Source organism: Andrena cerasifolii, chromosome 3, assembly GCF_050908995.1.
Source record: "Andrena cerasifolii isolate SP2316 chromosome 3, iyAndCera1_principal, whole genome shotgun sequence".
Taxonomy (NCBI): domain Eukaryota; kingdom Metazoa; phylum Arthropoda; class Insecta; order Hymenoptera; family Andrenidae; genus Andrena; species Andrena cerasifolii.
The window spans coordinates 19,252,919-19,269,074 of record NC_135120.1 but is presented as its reverse complement, the minus strand read 5'-3'; the positions used below and the strand labels follow the sequence as shown (position 1 = coordinate 19,269,074).

At 41.1% G+C, this 16,156-nt stretch overlaps 1 protein-coding gene across 6 annotated transcripts in view; it reads right to left on the bottom strand.

The window, feature by feature from the left end:
• Positions 1-524: 524 nt before the first annotated feature.
• Positions 525-16,156, bottom strand: part of LOC143367135 (uncharacterized) — a 35,895-nt gene continuing 20,263 nt past the window's right edge. For 4 of the 6 annotated variants that reach the window (XM_076808702.1, XM_076808708.1, XM_076808703.1 and 1 more), the window contains exons 11-27: positions 15,483-15,549; positions 15,278-15,393; positions 15,031-15,206; positions 14,832-14,946; positions 14,441-14,628; positions 14,202-14,355; positions 13,809-14,029; positions 4,875-4,993; positions 3,909-4,102; positions 3,066-3,500; positions 2,014-2,265; positions 1,831-1,929; positions 1,591-1,754; positions 1,279-1,474; positions 997-1,145; positions 737-895; positions 525-662 (exon numbers count right to left, since the gene is read on the bottom strand). In XM_076808702.1, the coding sequence (XP_076664817.1) occupies positions 542-662; positions 737-895; positions 997-1,145; positions 1,279-1,474; positions 1,591-1,754; positions 1,831-1,929; positions 2,014-2,265; positions 3,066-3,500; positions 3,909-4,102; positions 4,875-4,993; positions 13,809-14,029; positions 14,202-14,355; positions 14,441-14,628; positions 14,832-14,946; positions 15,031-15,206; positions 15,278-15,393; positions 15,483-15,549 (2,925 nt within the window). In that variant the 3' untranslated portion in view covers positions 525-541. The remainder of the gene's footprint in view (positions 663-736; positions 896-996; positions 1,146-1,278; positions 1,475-1,590; positions 1,755-1,830; positions 1,930-2,013; positions 2,266-3,065; positions 3,501-3,908; positions 4,103-4,874; positions 4,994-13,808; positions 14,030-14,201; positions 14,356-14,440; positions 14,629-14,831; positions 14,947-15,030; positions 15,207-15,277; positions 15,394-15,482; positions 15,550-16,156) is intronic. The other 2 variants (XM_076808707.1, XM_076808706.1) reach the window with 2 other exon arrangements.

The window sequence follows — 16,156 nt, the reverse complement described above, 5'->3', positions numbered from 1 at the left end:
GTCGAGCAAGGATTATTTACATAATGTGAATTTCATATATCCAGAATCTCGCTGAAAGCATTCCCCGAAAAGAACGAGTCTCTACAAAAATCTTTGCCGGACCCTGCAAACCCTCAACCTTGCCTCCGCAAATTCTTATCAGAAAAATTCTAGAAACAAGTCCACCGCGAGGCAGCGCCCATCTCGATGAGTAAAGTCGTAAAAATCCACGTTATGCAAATAGGTGTCTCTCGTTCGAGTGCGATTCGCGAGTATGCTGTTTCTACGACGGTATAAAAAAGGATTGCACGGACGTACGTTAGAATATCAAAACGTTACCGAAGGGAATCAGTCGGCTAGGCGAGTGAACCTTACTCTCTCTCTCCTCTTTCGAAGAACTTCTCCACGGGAACTCAGGGAAGAAACGATGCACGGAGACAAACATTAGCCCGAAGAGATTGTCTGGACTCGTGTAATCGTTCTAACATTTCGGTGGCGAGTCGAAGACCGTATCATATTCATCAATTACACGCGACGGCGTTCAACGAAGCAATCGACTTAATTAGAGGGTCTTCAGGGTCTTGTCGATGTGTCTGAGCGTTGTCTCTGGCACAGCATCTGTCAGCGCTTTTCGAAACCCTTCGCAGCCCGCTAGGCTTCGGAACATTCTCTTTGCGTGGTTCCTGCAAGATTACGATGAAGTGAAATTGGTGTTAGGAAGGAATAGAGGGTGTGTCGCGTTCTTTCCACCCGTTACCTGGCGTCCAAGTTCCCATCGATCAACAATCTTGCGCCCGTATTGAGTAACTTCTCTCTGACATCTTTTGGCAACATCAGGGTGTGCTCTGGCCCTATTTGATCCACTATGGAAGCCAATAACCTGGCGGTTGCTGCCCTCACGATAGCATTCTGATGACTGAGCAAATGATAGGAATATATATCTTTATATGTTTATATATCTATGTATAGGAATAAATATCTTTTAAGTTCTTAGCCTAAATAAGCCAGATAGTGTACCTAGCACCACGAAGAAAAATCACGCTGATGGTTTTATGAGGTGGAAGATGCTCGATCATGAGGTCCAAGGCGGCGTTGCTATCAGCTCTGAGGAATCGGTTCGTGTCAGCTGTCCTGTGGAGCAGTGGCCCAGCTATGTCGTCGAAATCCTGTTGAAAGTAGAAGCTTTTACCAAATAAGAATGCTTTATGGACGCAGGAATAGCAAAGCAAGATTAGATCTTATGTAGAAAGTATTCGCGCAGCAGTTCTCGACTTTGTGGTAATCTTTGTGATGGATCACCTGATCTATGCCCCGGATTTGCGAGCTGAACACGTCCCCAGCGGCCAGACACGCGGCTCGGGCTACCTGCGATCGAAGACTTTTCACTTGTTGGCCTAAAAGCCGACTTATCGTGGCTGCCGCGCAAACGTCCAAGTACTCAGGCTGCTGCTTCGCAATTTCGGACAGGGTCTTCAATCCCTTCATAGTGATTTCCCTGAATAAATAATTGAAAGTGAATTCTGGTAGACCTCGCTCTATCTTCGCCTACTTCAGTAGATATGCAAAGTATAATGAAAAAGCTTTATACAATAGAAGCTGAGGAGGTTCTACCATTCTTTGCTCTCCAGTTGAGCGAAACATTGCTGCACTATCGGCTTCAGCTTCTCCGGCTTCTCAGGGGCTACTTTGCTCACGTTCCCTCGGTGCCTTCTTGTGACCCGAGGCACTTTCGACGTCGCTCTTTTGGGCAGACTGGGTGGCTCCACGGGTTCAGTCTGATAGACACAAGGAATTCGAATTACAAGACTTGTTTTACTCATTTACACTGCACTTTTGAATGCAATATATCACCTCGATCTTCAAGATCGCTGGCTCTGTGTTCGTTTCACTGGAACTGTCCTTACTCTGGCCGTCTTCCAAATTATTGCTGCCATTAGATTCGCTGATGAACTGAAAGGGAACGTTACATTCTGAGGCACAAGTGCAACGCGGACGTATCATTCCTACTCAAAGTCTGCCACAATTGTTACTTACTCTGTGGCCATTATCATCGTCGTTTTCAATCGACTGAGTGACAGTCTGCACGTGATCCTCAACGTACGCAGGAACCTCGCTGGAATGAGGCCTGGAGGCAATGATGATCGTCGGTGATTCTGTCGTTTTAGATCCTCTGCGAGACTGGCTTGGCTCAACCAACTCGAAGGACTCGTTGTCACAGTGTGCTATGGAAGATGCGGGTCTCTCTTCGCTTGAATCCGTCGACTCTTTATTCTCCAGGTCGAAGCTCTGCGAGAATGGGAGTTTGCGGTTTAGAGTCTGTACGACTTTGACCATTTTATGTTTAAAAAGTAACAGTTCCCACATGTGTTTTAAAACAGACTTAAGGGGACCTTCCGGTCTAGAGCCCCAAAAAATAGGTGGATCTTTAGGAATTAATTAAAGGAAAACTACTACATATAATTTAATGGGACTTTTTGCATTGTATTAAGGATGTCTTAAACTATAGAAATATATTTTTTCTTTTATAATTTATCATTGCAGACGGCACTGGGGAGTCGTTAAAGTCGAGGCGTCAAAAAATTGATCCAAATTCGGTGGGACCTGTATCTCCAAAAGTTATTATCCGATTCGACTGAAACTTTTTTATTTTGAAGAATATACTTCTGGCTAGGGGGAAACCAGACAAAAATAAAAAAATGATATTTTCTTAGAAAATAACGACACTTGAAGTCTGAAACCACCTTTTTCCCTATACTTTTCATCTTTTCAACGCCTTTGAAAATTATAAATTTTCAATTTTTTGTAGTTTGTTCTGGTATCCCCCTAGCCAGAAGTACATTCTTCAAAATAAAAAATGTTTCAGTCGAATCGGATAATAACTTTTGGAAATACAGGTCCCACCGTTTTGAGAACACTGTTTCGAGAAAAACGCGTTTAAAGTTTTACGTGGACTTTCGGGAATTTTACGAATTTCAACAAATCCTTTTCAATACGTATTCCTAAAAGGTTGAACATTCGAAAAATGAAATAAAAAAATCAACTTTTAGACCGAAAGGACCCCTTAATTTCTTCTACAATTGACTAACCAATTTGTGAGAACTGCCTCGAGAATCGCGTCTCGGTGACTTCAGCGCCTCGAACTCGATGGAACTGCGACTAGGCGATCGGCTCAGTTTCTTGGGGCTACTTGATCTCCTGGAGGGCGATGGCTGTACCTCCGGGGAGTCCGAATTCAGGGCGTCGTCAGATGCCGGCAGGTCTTCGTTCGTCAGAACGGACACAGCGGATCTTCTTCCTGCGCTCGATCTCTCCTCTGTTCTTCCAATTTCGTCGGAAGCGCTGGACTCACTCTCGTTCGCATTCTCCTCGCGTAGTTCTGAGTGTTCTGAGTTCCTCGACGAGGCTCGACTTTGATCCCTCGACTTCGCTTCTTCCTCGCTGCTCCAACCTTTGGAAGCATCGTCTTCGATCGACGCGACCGCTGGCTCGGCTGGTGACTCGACCTTCGGGTTCAGGGAAATCTGAAAATGCAATTTTCTCCTGTAGCGATGGGAAGGGACAAGTGTTTAGTTAAGGGGTCATTCTGGTAATCACGCCACACAATTCGGCAACATTCAGGCTTTTTTTCTCAATGAATACAATGAATAACAATGTCAAACTTTTTTTTCATTTATTAAGCTACTTGTAACGTATACGGAATAATTTTTTAAATACAAAAAACTCCAGATAACATTGAGAAAATACAATTAAAAGTGTATTTAAAAAATTGTTCCGTATATACTACAAGTAGCTCAATAAATGAAAAAAAGTTTCACATTGTTATTCATTGTATTCACTGAGAAAAAAAAACCTGAATGTTGCCGAATTTTGCAGCGTGATTACCAGAATGGACCCCTTAAGAAACTGATCATTTCTGCGCAAGTACTCACAACGAAATCTACTGTATCCTGGTGAGGAGGACTCGACTGGCCAGTAATGACGTCAAACGCGGAGTCCACATTCGGTCTATCAGGGCTAGACGATCTGCTGTCGCTCTCGTCTTGCGTGTCGCGGGCGTCATGCTCGATGCCGTGCTGACAATTATTCTCTAACGGGTCTGACGATGAAAGTTCGTGATCGTCTGCTGTAAGGTGAAGCAAATTCTGAGTCAATGATCGGAGAACGAACCTCGAGCCCTAACATTGGGTACAACCCAGTAACATTCACATTATAAGATTTTTAATGGTCCTTTCGAAAGTCTCAGCCATTACTTAAAAGGAAGAAAGAGGGGATAATTTTAGCAAAAAAAGTTTAACGCAATTGCATCCTTTTCAAAAAAGAAAAGTGTGTCATCGGAGCTCGAGATCGCGATCGAATCGAGCTTAAAAGCACGCCGTTTAGGGGTAGCTTAAACGTCCCCTGGGAAATATTGATTCCACCCCTGTGTTGAGTCTAAGCTTTACGCGATCGCCCGAGGTGAAGAACCTCGCGTTCTAGTTCGCGTAATTTCGATCGCCACAGCCAACCCCTTAGGTAATTTTATATCATTTCAACGATCAAAATTCTGTTGTACGAACAACTGGACGATCTCGCAATTCGTTTTGCACAGCGTGGGTCTATAAACCCACAGATGAGTCTGGTAAATGGTAAATCCTTAGAGGGTGGAGAAGGATTATCTGACCTCCAAGCAGCCACTGTCGAGGTCGAATTTCTGTGAACGAAAGACTCGTGAAATGGAAAGTACTGTGATGTGAACTTCGTGTGGGTATATTCCTTAATCATTTTTTTTTGTAAAATCTCGCGGGTATAAGGGAAGAAGGGAAAGTTGAATGAATGTCTGCGAAGTCCTCTTTCTTACAAATAATACAATTTTTGCAAGTTACGTGTAACGTATAGTAAAATTGATGTTTATGTACCTAAAACAGCATCGAATCTCGTTTCAGTCGAGCTCGGCGAGTGCACTCGGTAACTCTCTTCCGGCAGGAAGTGGTGTTTGTTCTTTTCGTTGTACTCCTCCTCGCTCACTGCTTTATCTCTGAAGCAAGAAGACAGGGTAAAAATAATAAATACATACTCGTCAGTTTTGTTTAAAGCTTCAAGGAAGTCATATGTGTTTTTACATCAGAACACTTGATCGTTACGAGCAGAGTTTACACCTCACGGTTATAAGGCCACCTTTCGTGAATAAAGTATAAGCCAGATGAATGTCGAGGACACCAAGTGTGGCGAACTCGTGGCCGTATTCGATCCTACAGTCCCTACCCTCAAGTATACCAGTTTTAAAATTCTATAAACAATACCTAAATGTATACCACTTGCCATCGAGCTTCCCTGCTTAGAATAATCAGGGAACTGTGTGCTCAAATAACCGAACCATTCAATAGAGTATATGCAGCTTTAAAAACACCGGTGCGTTATAAAAGATAAATGACATTACTGCAGTTGTTACTAAGTACAGGATTACTGGAAATATTTATCGCATCTCTCGAAAAACGCGTTAGCACTTATACTTCTTTTATTATAAGTACTAGGAAAATATAATTTGCAAAAATTATTTATTACAAAATACTGCAGTTGCTATTAAATACAGTACTGGAAATATTTATTTCACCCCTCAAATAAACGCGTTAGCACTTCTACCTCTCTTATTGTAAGTACTAGGAAAATATAATTGCAAAATTTATTTATTACAAAATACTGTAGTTGCTATTAAATACAGTACTGGGAATATTTATCACACTTACCCTTCTCTTACCATAAGTACTAGGAAAATATAATTTGCAAAATTTATTTATTACAAAATACTGCAGTTGCTATTAACTAGAGTACTGGAAATATTTATTTCACCCTTCGAATAAACGCGTTAGCACTTATACCTCTCTTATTGTAATTACTAGGAAAATATAATTGCAAAATTTATTTATTACAAAATACTGCAGTTGCTATTAAATACAGTACTGGGACTATTTATCACACTTACCCTTCTCTTACCATAATTACTAGGAAAATATAATTTGCAAAATTTATTTATTACAAAATACTGCAGTTGCTATTAACTAGAGTACTGGAAATATTTATTTCACCCCTCAAATAAACGCGTTAGCACTTATACCTCTCTTATTGTAATTACTAGGAAAATATAATTGCAAAATTTATTTATTACAAAATATCACAGTTGCTATTAAATACAGTACTGGGAATATTTATCACACTTACCCTTCTCTCACCATAATTACTAGGAAAATATTATTGCAAAATATATTTATTACAAAAACTTGTACCTCCCTATCTGGACCAAATAAAATTTGAGAGTGATGCAATAAATATATCCAGTACTCCATTTCTTCACCCCTAAATCGGCAGTACCTGCCCACTGCATTAAAATTCAAAGCAGAAAATAAATTCCTCTCAAAATCAACTTCAAATACCATTCCTCTCACAAATCTTAGAACCTACATGATATCGCTGGCTGAATTCAAAGTCAAAGGTATCACAGGCGTGGTGTTAGCAGTGGTAACGATGGTCGAAATGGAGTCCTCGTCGTCTCTGACAACGTCGACAGGCTTTCTGCATCGAAACGCGCAAGGGCAGTAACGAAGAACAGCATCAGCGATCTTCGACTCCTTTCTCCTCGAACTTCCAGGCTTCTCGTTGAAGTTCTGATCCTTCTCGACCGAGCTTGGATCCCCGCCGTCCTTCAGCACCGTAACCTTCTCGCCTTCTTTGCCCTCGTCCGCCCAGGCACAGTACTTGAAGATCATCTTAATCGATACTCCTTCATCGCTCGCGATCGCAAGTCCCCGATTTCGGCCCGACGGTACCATTTGCACGGCTCGCAGAAGCTATTTCCGCGGCAATGTATCGTCTCATTCTTGGCCGCTCACTTTTATCGTGATTAAATGGACGCTTTATTGTCGTACACTGATCGATCCAAGTTTCTGGTGCTTTCTGCGTTCAAATTGACCGTCGTCAACTTTTCAGAGACACTATTCAGTTATTTAAAGCGTGGAACGTTGTGTGTAAGCTTCGTAGCACGGAATATTTAAAGTTCGCAATTGTTAAGTTTTGATTTCTTCTTGTCGGCTTTTATTGCTGGTAATAGGGGCAGGACTGGATTAACATTATTCCTACCACCACTTCACGTATACCTATTCCTACCGCGACCGGTCAAATTACCGGTCTTTAGCACAACTTATATTTTTTAATATAGAATGAAGATAATAGCCAATTTGACAGTATAAAAATATAGTTTCTTTTATTCAGAAGTATATCGTGCACACATATTTGAGGAAAAGTCGTGAAGTTTAAAGGCAATTCAATTACGTTGTATATAGGAAATGCTAATCGAAATTTTAAAAACGGTCGTTTGACTGGTCGTGGTAGGAATAGTGTTAAGGGGGTGGTTACCCCCAAAATTTTCGAAAATTGCTTCTTAGGATGTTTGCATATTATGCTAGCTACATCTTTTCTACGTATTTTAAGCGCAACCGGGCCCCGAAATTCTAAAAAATAAAGGAATCACAGTAAAAAACTTTAAACGCGATTTCCCAGAAACTACGTTTTCCAAAACGATGAACATAAAATCTCGAAAAGCGCTCGAACGATTTGAATGAAAATTTACAGGGAGCTGCATCTTTATTTTAAACCGCTGTATCTTTATTTTTAAGCTCAATATCAGGGCAAAACCAAAGACACTTTTTCCAAACCACTGTCTAAGTAATTAATCGTGGGGCCATTTATAAAATAGATATGTAGACGAGGAAAATATTTTTTACTCTACGCGATAGTAATAAACATTGTATAAAAGGATAAAGTCTGTGCTTGCTTTCATCTCCTTGCAATTAATTCGCAAGAAATACTTAATTTTCGAGCCATAGAAGTTGCCATTTGTTCACGTTTTTTTCCATTTGCTGGGAGTCCCTCGTTAACGATGCTTGCAAAGGAATGATTATCATTCTTAGGGGAACGCTTCTGAAGCTACGTATTATCGAGGAACAGTGGATTTACAAATTATTACTCGTGTGTTATGAAAATAGCATTGCTCATGAATTATGCAGCTACGTATCTGCAAGGAAAACGCGACTGGGCAATGAGACATGGTAGTCTCGTAGTTTTTGTTTTAGCATAGTATCGCCGAGAAGAAAATTCAGGAACAGCGAGATCTTTAATCGAAAAATTGTACCTATATAGAAACTTTGTTTACGGCCGGTGAAGTGAAATTGGAGAAATTCGTAATGCATTGTAATTTATTCCAATGATATACGGCATTCTTATTTCTAATATTGAATATAAATCACGAATCTTCTATTTAACTAGCTGCTGCAAACTTTTTTTATGAGAGAAGAAATCGAGGAAATGTTTTGGAAGCGAAATTCGCGTGGCTAAATGTGTCTAGACGTATATGCAAATTAAATTTCCACCTCGAACTTCGAGGGGTTGTTATGCGTTTCAGGTTTATCTGGCCGAGGTTAACGAATGATCGATTAACAACCTGTTATCAAGCCGAGCACATCTCAGCAACTATAATTTCGAGAGAGGTTTCTATATTTCTCAACGCGATCTGTACTTTTATATTTTCACGGTTCAGTATGTGACATTTTTTAATAAATCTCTGGTGGGTGGGCAAACGAGTATAAGTCAGAAATATTAATTATGCAGGAAGGCAGTTAGGACAGGAATTCCCAACCTGACGGTCGCCACGATTTTTGCGTGTTTTTTTTTTAATATTATTAAGTTGGAATTATATTTTGAAATACATATTTTTAATGTGTTATTTGAATATCATAAAAGAGGATCGCGAGTAAAAAAATGTTGGGAAACACTGACTTAGGATATTTAAAGTGCTATGTAAGGTCAGGTTTAAATTTTGGACATGAAACTTGATAACGCATATGTTCAAAGAAACTTTTATTTTTCACTTCGATTCGCAAAAACGAAACTGTTTCAGCTTGAGGTAAAATTTGACTTATACTCGTTTGCCCGTCCACCTGAGAAATGCTCTTTAGGGACAGTATTTTCTTTTAAGGGGAGGTTCCGGTCTAGAGCCCCAAAAAATAGGTGGATCTTTAGGAATTAATTAAAGGAAAACTACTATATGCAATTTAATGCGACTTTCTGCATTGTATTAAGGATGTCTTATATTATAGAAATATATTTTTTCTTTTATAATTAATCATTACAGACGGCACTCGGGAGTCGTTAAAGTCGAGGCGTCAAAAAATTGATCCAAATCGGTGGGACCTATATCTCCTAAAGTTATTATCCGATTCGACTGAACCTTTTTTTATTTTGAAGAATATACTTCTGGCTAGGAGGGAAACCAAAAAATAATAAAAGATGATATTTTCTTAGAAAATAACGACACTTGAAGTTTGAAATCACTTTTTCCCTATACTTTTCATTCTTTCAACGCCTTTGAAAATTATAAATTTTCAATTTTTTCTATTTTGTTCTGGTATCCCCCCTAGCCAGAAGTACATTCTTCAAAATAAAAAAAGTTTCAGTCGAATCGGATAATAACTTTTGGAGACACAGGACCCACCGTTTTGAGAACACTGTTTCGAGAAAAACGCGTTTAAAGTTTTACGAGAGTGCCGAGTGGCCGGGTGTTACTCATGCATTTGCCGCTACTCAAATGTCTATAACTTCGGGAATATCACGAATTTCAACAAATCCTTTTAAACAAGTATTCCTAAAAGGTTGAACATTCGAAAAATGAAATAAAAAAAAAATCGACTTTTAGACCGGAACCTCCCCTTAAGCAAAAGATGCAAGGTAGTTTTTCCAATAAATTAATGATTGTGATGTCTAAAAATATCAAGGAAGTACGCCACTGCTTCTTCGCAAAGTAACTATTTGCTTTGGCCCTAGTTTCCCTTCCTGGCATTTGAGGCAGTGAAGTTGTATTATTCATCTGCGAGGATTCTCTGCCATATCCAAACAGCTGTCACTTAAAGTATCAAACAGTTGTGCAAAGAGAAGATCACAGAGCTGTTGAAAAAAAAAGTAGTAAAACACTGTGTATGTATAACAATTCAAAGGGTACGGTGGCAAATCATTTATCTTCCTACTTTACCTTACAGTGCACAAGATCAATAAAATAATTCCCGCAGAAATCTAAAATACGCGTCGTTCACCCTCGCACCAAAGAAAGTACCGCACGAGTACAAAAACTTTCAGTTTCCTTCGGCTGGAAGCGCGCAGGTCAAACGCGAGGAACGAAGTCCATCGCTTACAAAAGCTTTCATTCGCCACAATCACGAATCAGCCCGTCAGAAATGCCCCCAAAGCAATTAAGCGTATTTGCAAGTCACTGTGCTCCGATTGAAAGCAATTCCGCGACACAGATTAATTAGACTGCCAAAGAAACGATTTCTGTAAGTCCAATACTTGGAACCCTCATTGCTGCGCACACTTTTAATCACAGGGTAGGTACTCCCTCATGAATATTTTCTGACCATCACTCTTCGCGCCCTTACGATGTAAAGTCAAATGGGGGGGGAGCTTAATTACAATGACGCCGCAAATGAGAAAATGGCACTCTGATTAATTATTCCCGACAATCACTTTTCACTTTTCGCGTTCTTACGATGGAAAATCGAAGGGGGACAACAGGGGGTAGCTTATTTGCAACAACGCAACGATTTAGAAAATGGCACTCTTCTGTTAAATTTTTCTGTCGATCACTTTTCGCTTTTCGCGTTCTTACGATGGAAAATCGAAGGGGGACAACAGGGGGTAGCTTAACTGCAACGACGCGACGAATGAGAAAACGGTGCTTTATCTTTAATTTTTTGCTCACAATCACTTTTCACTCCCTTGCGGTGGAAAGTCAAGGGGGGGCATAACAGAGGGGGTAGCGTAATTGCAACGACGCGACAAATGACGTACGCACGACTGTGCCCCACGTAGACGCCGCGCGTCCCGACGCTGACCGCTGCCCCTTCCAGGTAATTCCACCCCCTGCCAACCCCTCCTCCCGCCGTCCCCTTTCTCTCTTTTCCCTTCTACCATTTCACCTGTAACCACGCGATACCACATCGAATGGCTATACACTGACCGTGCCTCGCCCTCCGGTGCTGCGACCCCCCTTTCAGCTACCCCCCTTCTAGATGATCTCGGACACGAAGAGTGGAAAGTTTACGCGGGTGTAACGCGTTCGAGGCGAGAATGGCCAGGTGCTATTGACTGTCGCTATTTTTCTATTCGCGCCGTCGTTCCGCCCGGGGCCGGCTTTTTATTGGAAATCGAAACGAGAAAGCACGATTTCAAGTAACATTACAGTGTTTGGAAAACGGGTGAGGTTTTCCTTGCCTTTGATGTGGCTTACAAGGAAAGATCCCGAACCTGGAAATTCAAAAAATTCTGAGTCTTTGTGAATATATAGGGAATTTCCTCCTGATTACAACGCAATTTTTGTTTGCTGCCCAAATTCACTCTAAGGGGGTGAAATCGACCCCTTAAACTCCGGCTATTTTCCAAATTTGTGTTATAACTGGCGAACTTTAAGATCTGCAAGTTACCAAATGATAGTCCTAATTAAAAGAAGTAACTTCTGTCTTGAAACTTTTTTTTTATCTCTTACAGATTGCGAGTTACAAAATAAAATCGGAAAACAGCCGAATTTTCGGGGGTTAATTTCACCCTCTTAGAATGAATTTGGGCAGCAAACAAAAATTGCGTTGTAAACAGGAGGAAATCCCCTACGTATTCACAATGTTTCAGATTTTTTTGAATTTTCCAGTTCGGGATCTTCCCTTGTTAGACCTTCTGTAATTGTGAATGGAATCTTCTTTCTTTATGTTTTGATAGCCGTGGGATTAATGATTGATTTGGAATTTGAAGTTCTTTTAAAGCCTAATGTAAATCAGTGGCGCACTCAGAGAGGGGCCAAGGGGCTCTAGCATCCCCCAAAGAAAAAGGAAAAAGGAGATTAATGTAACCACGACTGAAGTAATTCAAGAGCTTTGTGAAAAGAGAAAAAAGCTGGATTTTATTATTTAAATAAATTTGTATAATCACCTAAAGAATTTTATTGAATTTGCATTAAAAATATTTTCATCCTTTCAACTCAACTCCCCCCAAGATTAAATCGTGAGTATTTGCAATTTATTGGCAGCGTCCTTAGTGGTAGTTAATTAGTAGTAGAATTATGCAGATGCTAGTTCGGAGTGTAACGTTTATGCGACTTTCCCGACGGTCTCAGTAATTAGTTGGAATTATTACGTGGTTAGCATTCGCTGGCAGAGTTGCTTAAAGCTCGGCGAAATATGATGGCAGTCTCGTTTCTGCATTACTCCTCACGCGACGTTAGTAAATCAAGGGACGGTGAAACGAGATCGGGAACGTGTGCACAGCAGTATCGCTGCTCCTTTCTTCGATACCTTTATTCGACCATTCCTTCGTCCTCCTTTCAAAGAATTTATTAATACATAAAGTGAATGAACCCTCTGTTCTCAATTTTAAACCATCCTAGTCGCACCAACGTGAACATTCAAGGATAAAGCAGCTCCAATTCGAGGATGATTCAAAGGACAATGTTGTGAGTCACGCTCCATTCAATCGACCAGGTGAATCCAATGTATTCATCTCAACACTATCAACACAACGATCTCCGATAATCGTAGAAACGTGTTCGTACACTTGTCACGTTCTCAGAACAGATGTTAAGGTAAAACATTCGGTACTTGCGAACTTTGCACAGTAGATTCGCGCAAACACTCGACACTGGTCACCTTCCCAGAGCTGTATAGTTGGGTAGTTGTAAAACTTGCAAAAGATTCCCCTTGTACCGTAACAACTAACAGTTTGCGGCGCATATGCACGAAAGCAAAGAGGCGTATGTATTTCCAGGAGACGAAGAAAACGAGCCAACTTAGAGATCTGGGCAGGCACTGAACTACCGTGACGATAATGCCCACATAAAAGTGTGTTATGTCGCCAAGCTTGAGATAAAAAACGACCCGTAGGAATACTGGTGACAAGTCTCAGATATGGTTGCGCAATGTTTATCGCTAATTCTATTTTTGCGCGTTCGTTTCCAAAACTAAATAAAATCGTCTCTTATGTTTAACGAAATTATGTTTAATAAAATAGGAAATGGCATCTGAAGGAATAGTATTTTACTTAAAAGGGGTATAGCGAGGTCGTAAGGGCTGCGGCAGTCTCAAAGTTTCCAACTTTGAGGTTTGGTATTTTTTGGGAAGGTAAGGTTTGCAGATCTCTTGTTCGGAAACCTTAAAGCTGCAAACTTTGGGACCCTTGCAGCTTTTACCACCTCGCTATATCCCTTCTAGGTAACATACCTCTCATCACCTGCAGGCACCTGACATCATGTGCAAGTACTATTTGAATTTGAATGAATTAACTGTGTGAAAAAAAATGTGAGCTACTTGAAGATAAATTTTCAGCTGGAAAATTTTCGAATTACTTGAATATATTCGAACAGATCTCCAACTTTCGAGTAACTCGTAAATATCCGAATTACTCGAATTACTTGGAGTTACTAGCGTCTCATACACTTCTTCCTTACAATTAGCCTAGCATTCGATAGTAAATACAAAAATGTTCGAGTACATTTGCCAAGTACCTACTGTCACGTTCAAGTACCTGCTGCTATACTCGTTACTACCCTTCGCCACCTACATCCACCTGCCATTACGTTACCTCCTACACATGCCTGTAAGTACCTCCATGCCCAACTGTATTTCAGAACGTGATCGATTAGAAGAAGCACACAATGTGTCTTAACCGTGACGACACAGTTCTTCCATCGACCCCGTGCGCTTCATTAAAAACATACCCGCGTAACAAGAGCAGATACTCGCAAGGATAAAGGGCGTATTACTTACACGTCGTACATGGACATCGCGTGCACTTCATTGGGTGCCATTCTAAGGAATTGCTGGCGATGGTACAACTGCGACGGGGACAACGAGCGCAGCCTTCTCCTGTAAGGAGTACCGCTGCATATCGCGGGGAAATGTTCATTCGTCTGTGCGTCCGACGACATCATCTCGACGTCGTTAATTTTCTGCGCAGCCGCGTCCTTCGTCCTGCGATAGAACCTTGCCTGCGAGGCAGAACATTCGCCGAGGTTCAATGAAACGAAGATTGGACCATTTAACTGTTTCTCTCAATTAGAAAAGGGGACAGTTTCCCTGACGCGTGACAATTTTCGAGTAAAGTACTTTGTGCTTCCTGGCCGAACACTCTTGCTAATGGAATTGGCGATTAACACTTACTCGAGACGACATGCTCCCCTCATGATTCTCCCCGCTTCTTTGATTAAAATCGATCTTATTGTAAGCGTGCGTTAACAATGTAGGGGCTGTTTGCAGGGGTCGAAAGGAATTTTCGTCCACGAACCGACCCTCTCGACGCGCAGCCGCGTTGTACCTGCAAGAATAAAGGGGAATTTTTAAATAGATGTTAATTTGAGAAAAGGAAGGAGTGAGCTTCTCTGTGGCAAAGTTACGCGTACATGTCGTGCATGATAAACGTTTGCTGCTGGCTGCTCCTGGGTAACAATGTCTGATGACTTTCAACGGAGTTTGAACGACATCTCGATCTCATGTCAGGCTTCCTCGAGAACCTGTCCATCTCAGAGTACTTTTGGTAAACCCTGGCACCGGTGTCTGAGAACTCTTCGCTCGTACTTTCCAAAACATCCTGCAATATTCATTAAACGTATTTAATCGCATAGTAACTAGTAATTGCACGCTGAATTCTACAGTGTCGTTAGTTAATTTCACTTTAGATTATTTGACGAATAAAGTTAACATTTTCATTCGACAATAATTTTTTTAACCTTCATTCGTTATTCGAAATTCATATTTAAATAAAACTTTTGCCCATCTGTGCTAGAAACTTACATTGTACTCTGCACTCGCGTTAGTGGAATTTTTTATGGGCCTATACGTGTCGTAGTGCATACTCGTACTGTTCTCTTGCTGGTTCTTTTTTCTTCGGTAAATAGTTCCACTGCTTCTGCGAACATTCCATTCAAACCCTTTTCATCTTCACATTTTCACCAAACTTTGCTGGAGGATAAGGACCAAAGTTCAAAAGTACCTAACGCTTTCTTCTTGAAAGTTCGAGCGATTAGTGTTCTCCGTGGCGTCCCTGTATCTTCTCCTCGAGTTCGCATTAATTGACTCCAAAGTGAACTTATCCTGCTCGGGGTTTTTCGGACCTCGATCCCGAGCGAACAGCACCGGGATTCTGGACTCCACTTTATCGCCCATTTCCTGAGACATTTAGCAACTTATAGCTTATCATAACTGGCGGGGAAAAAGAAAGGAAATCTCGAGAAATCTACCCTCTGTTCGAAATTATCTTCGACGATATTCCGATAGTTCGTCGATTCCTTCACTGCCGCTGGGATCTTCGCTTGGTTCCTCGACTTTACATTGAAACCGGAAGCGGAACCTTCGCCTGAAACGCCACACGAACATGTTAAACTCCCTATTATTCACGTGAAAAAGCAAAATTAAATTTACGTGAAAAAGCAAAATTAAATTTACCATTGCGGATATCGACGCTCGCGCCTCGACTAGCTGGCGGGTTCGTCTCATTTTCGCACTGCATATCCTAAAAAACGCCACGAACTCCATTTAAAGCGCGCAAATACAGACTCCGTTATATTTATAACAATCGTTGATAGAACAGTGCGAGACACGCTAACCTCCAACATATCGAACAATTGCTCAAAATTTAAACGGGACATCTTTTCGCTGAAGCGTCGCTCGCGGTAAAGATTGTCATCGGTGGATGAACTCTTCTCCAGTCAATAAAATAAAAATACCTCGGCACTTCGACAGAATTTCCCCATACTGCGTATCCGACATAGAAACCCCAGGAAGAATTCAGAAAAACAAAACGAATCTCTTCAGCGCACTCGCTTGAATTCGTCAGCGAGTACCGCGGAGCGATTAATCGTTGAAGTAAACGACTCGAATCGTACAGAGCACGCGACCTGTAATTTACAGTTTGGAAAACACTTTGCTCCTCCGTTATTTGTTTACAAGCCGTTGCTACAACGTTATGAATCGTGAGCGCGATAAGCTCTGAAGTATCGCCACTTATGCGGCATGCAGCTGCTTATTCAAATCGCGAAGGTGTAGAGTACGATCGTGATTTGCGGCTTATAACCGCTCTGATATAATACGATTGCGCTTTACAAAAGCAACGTCGACCT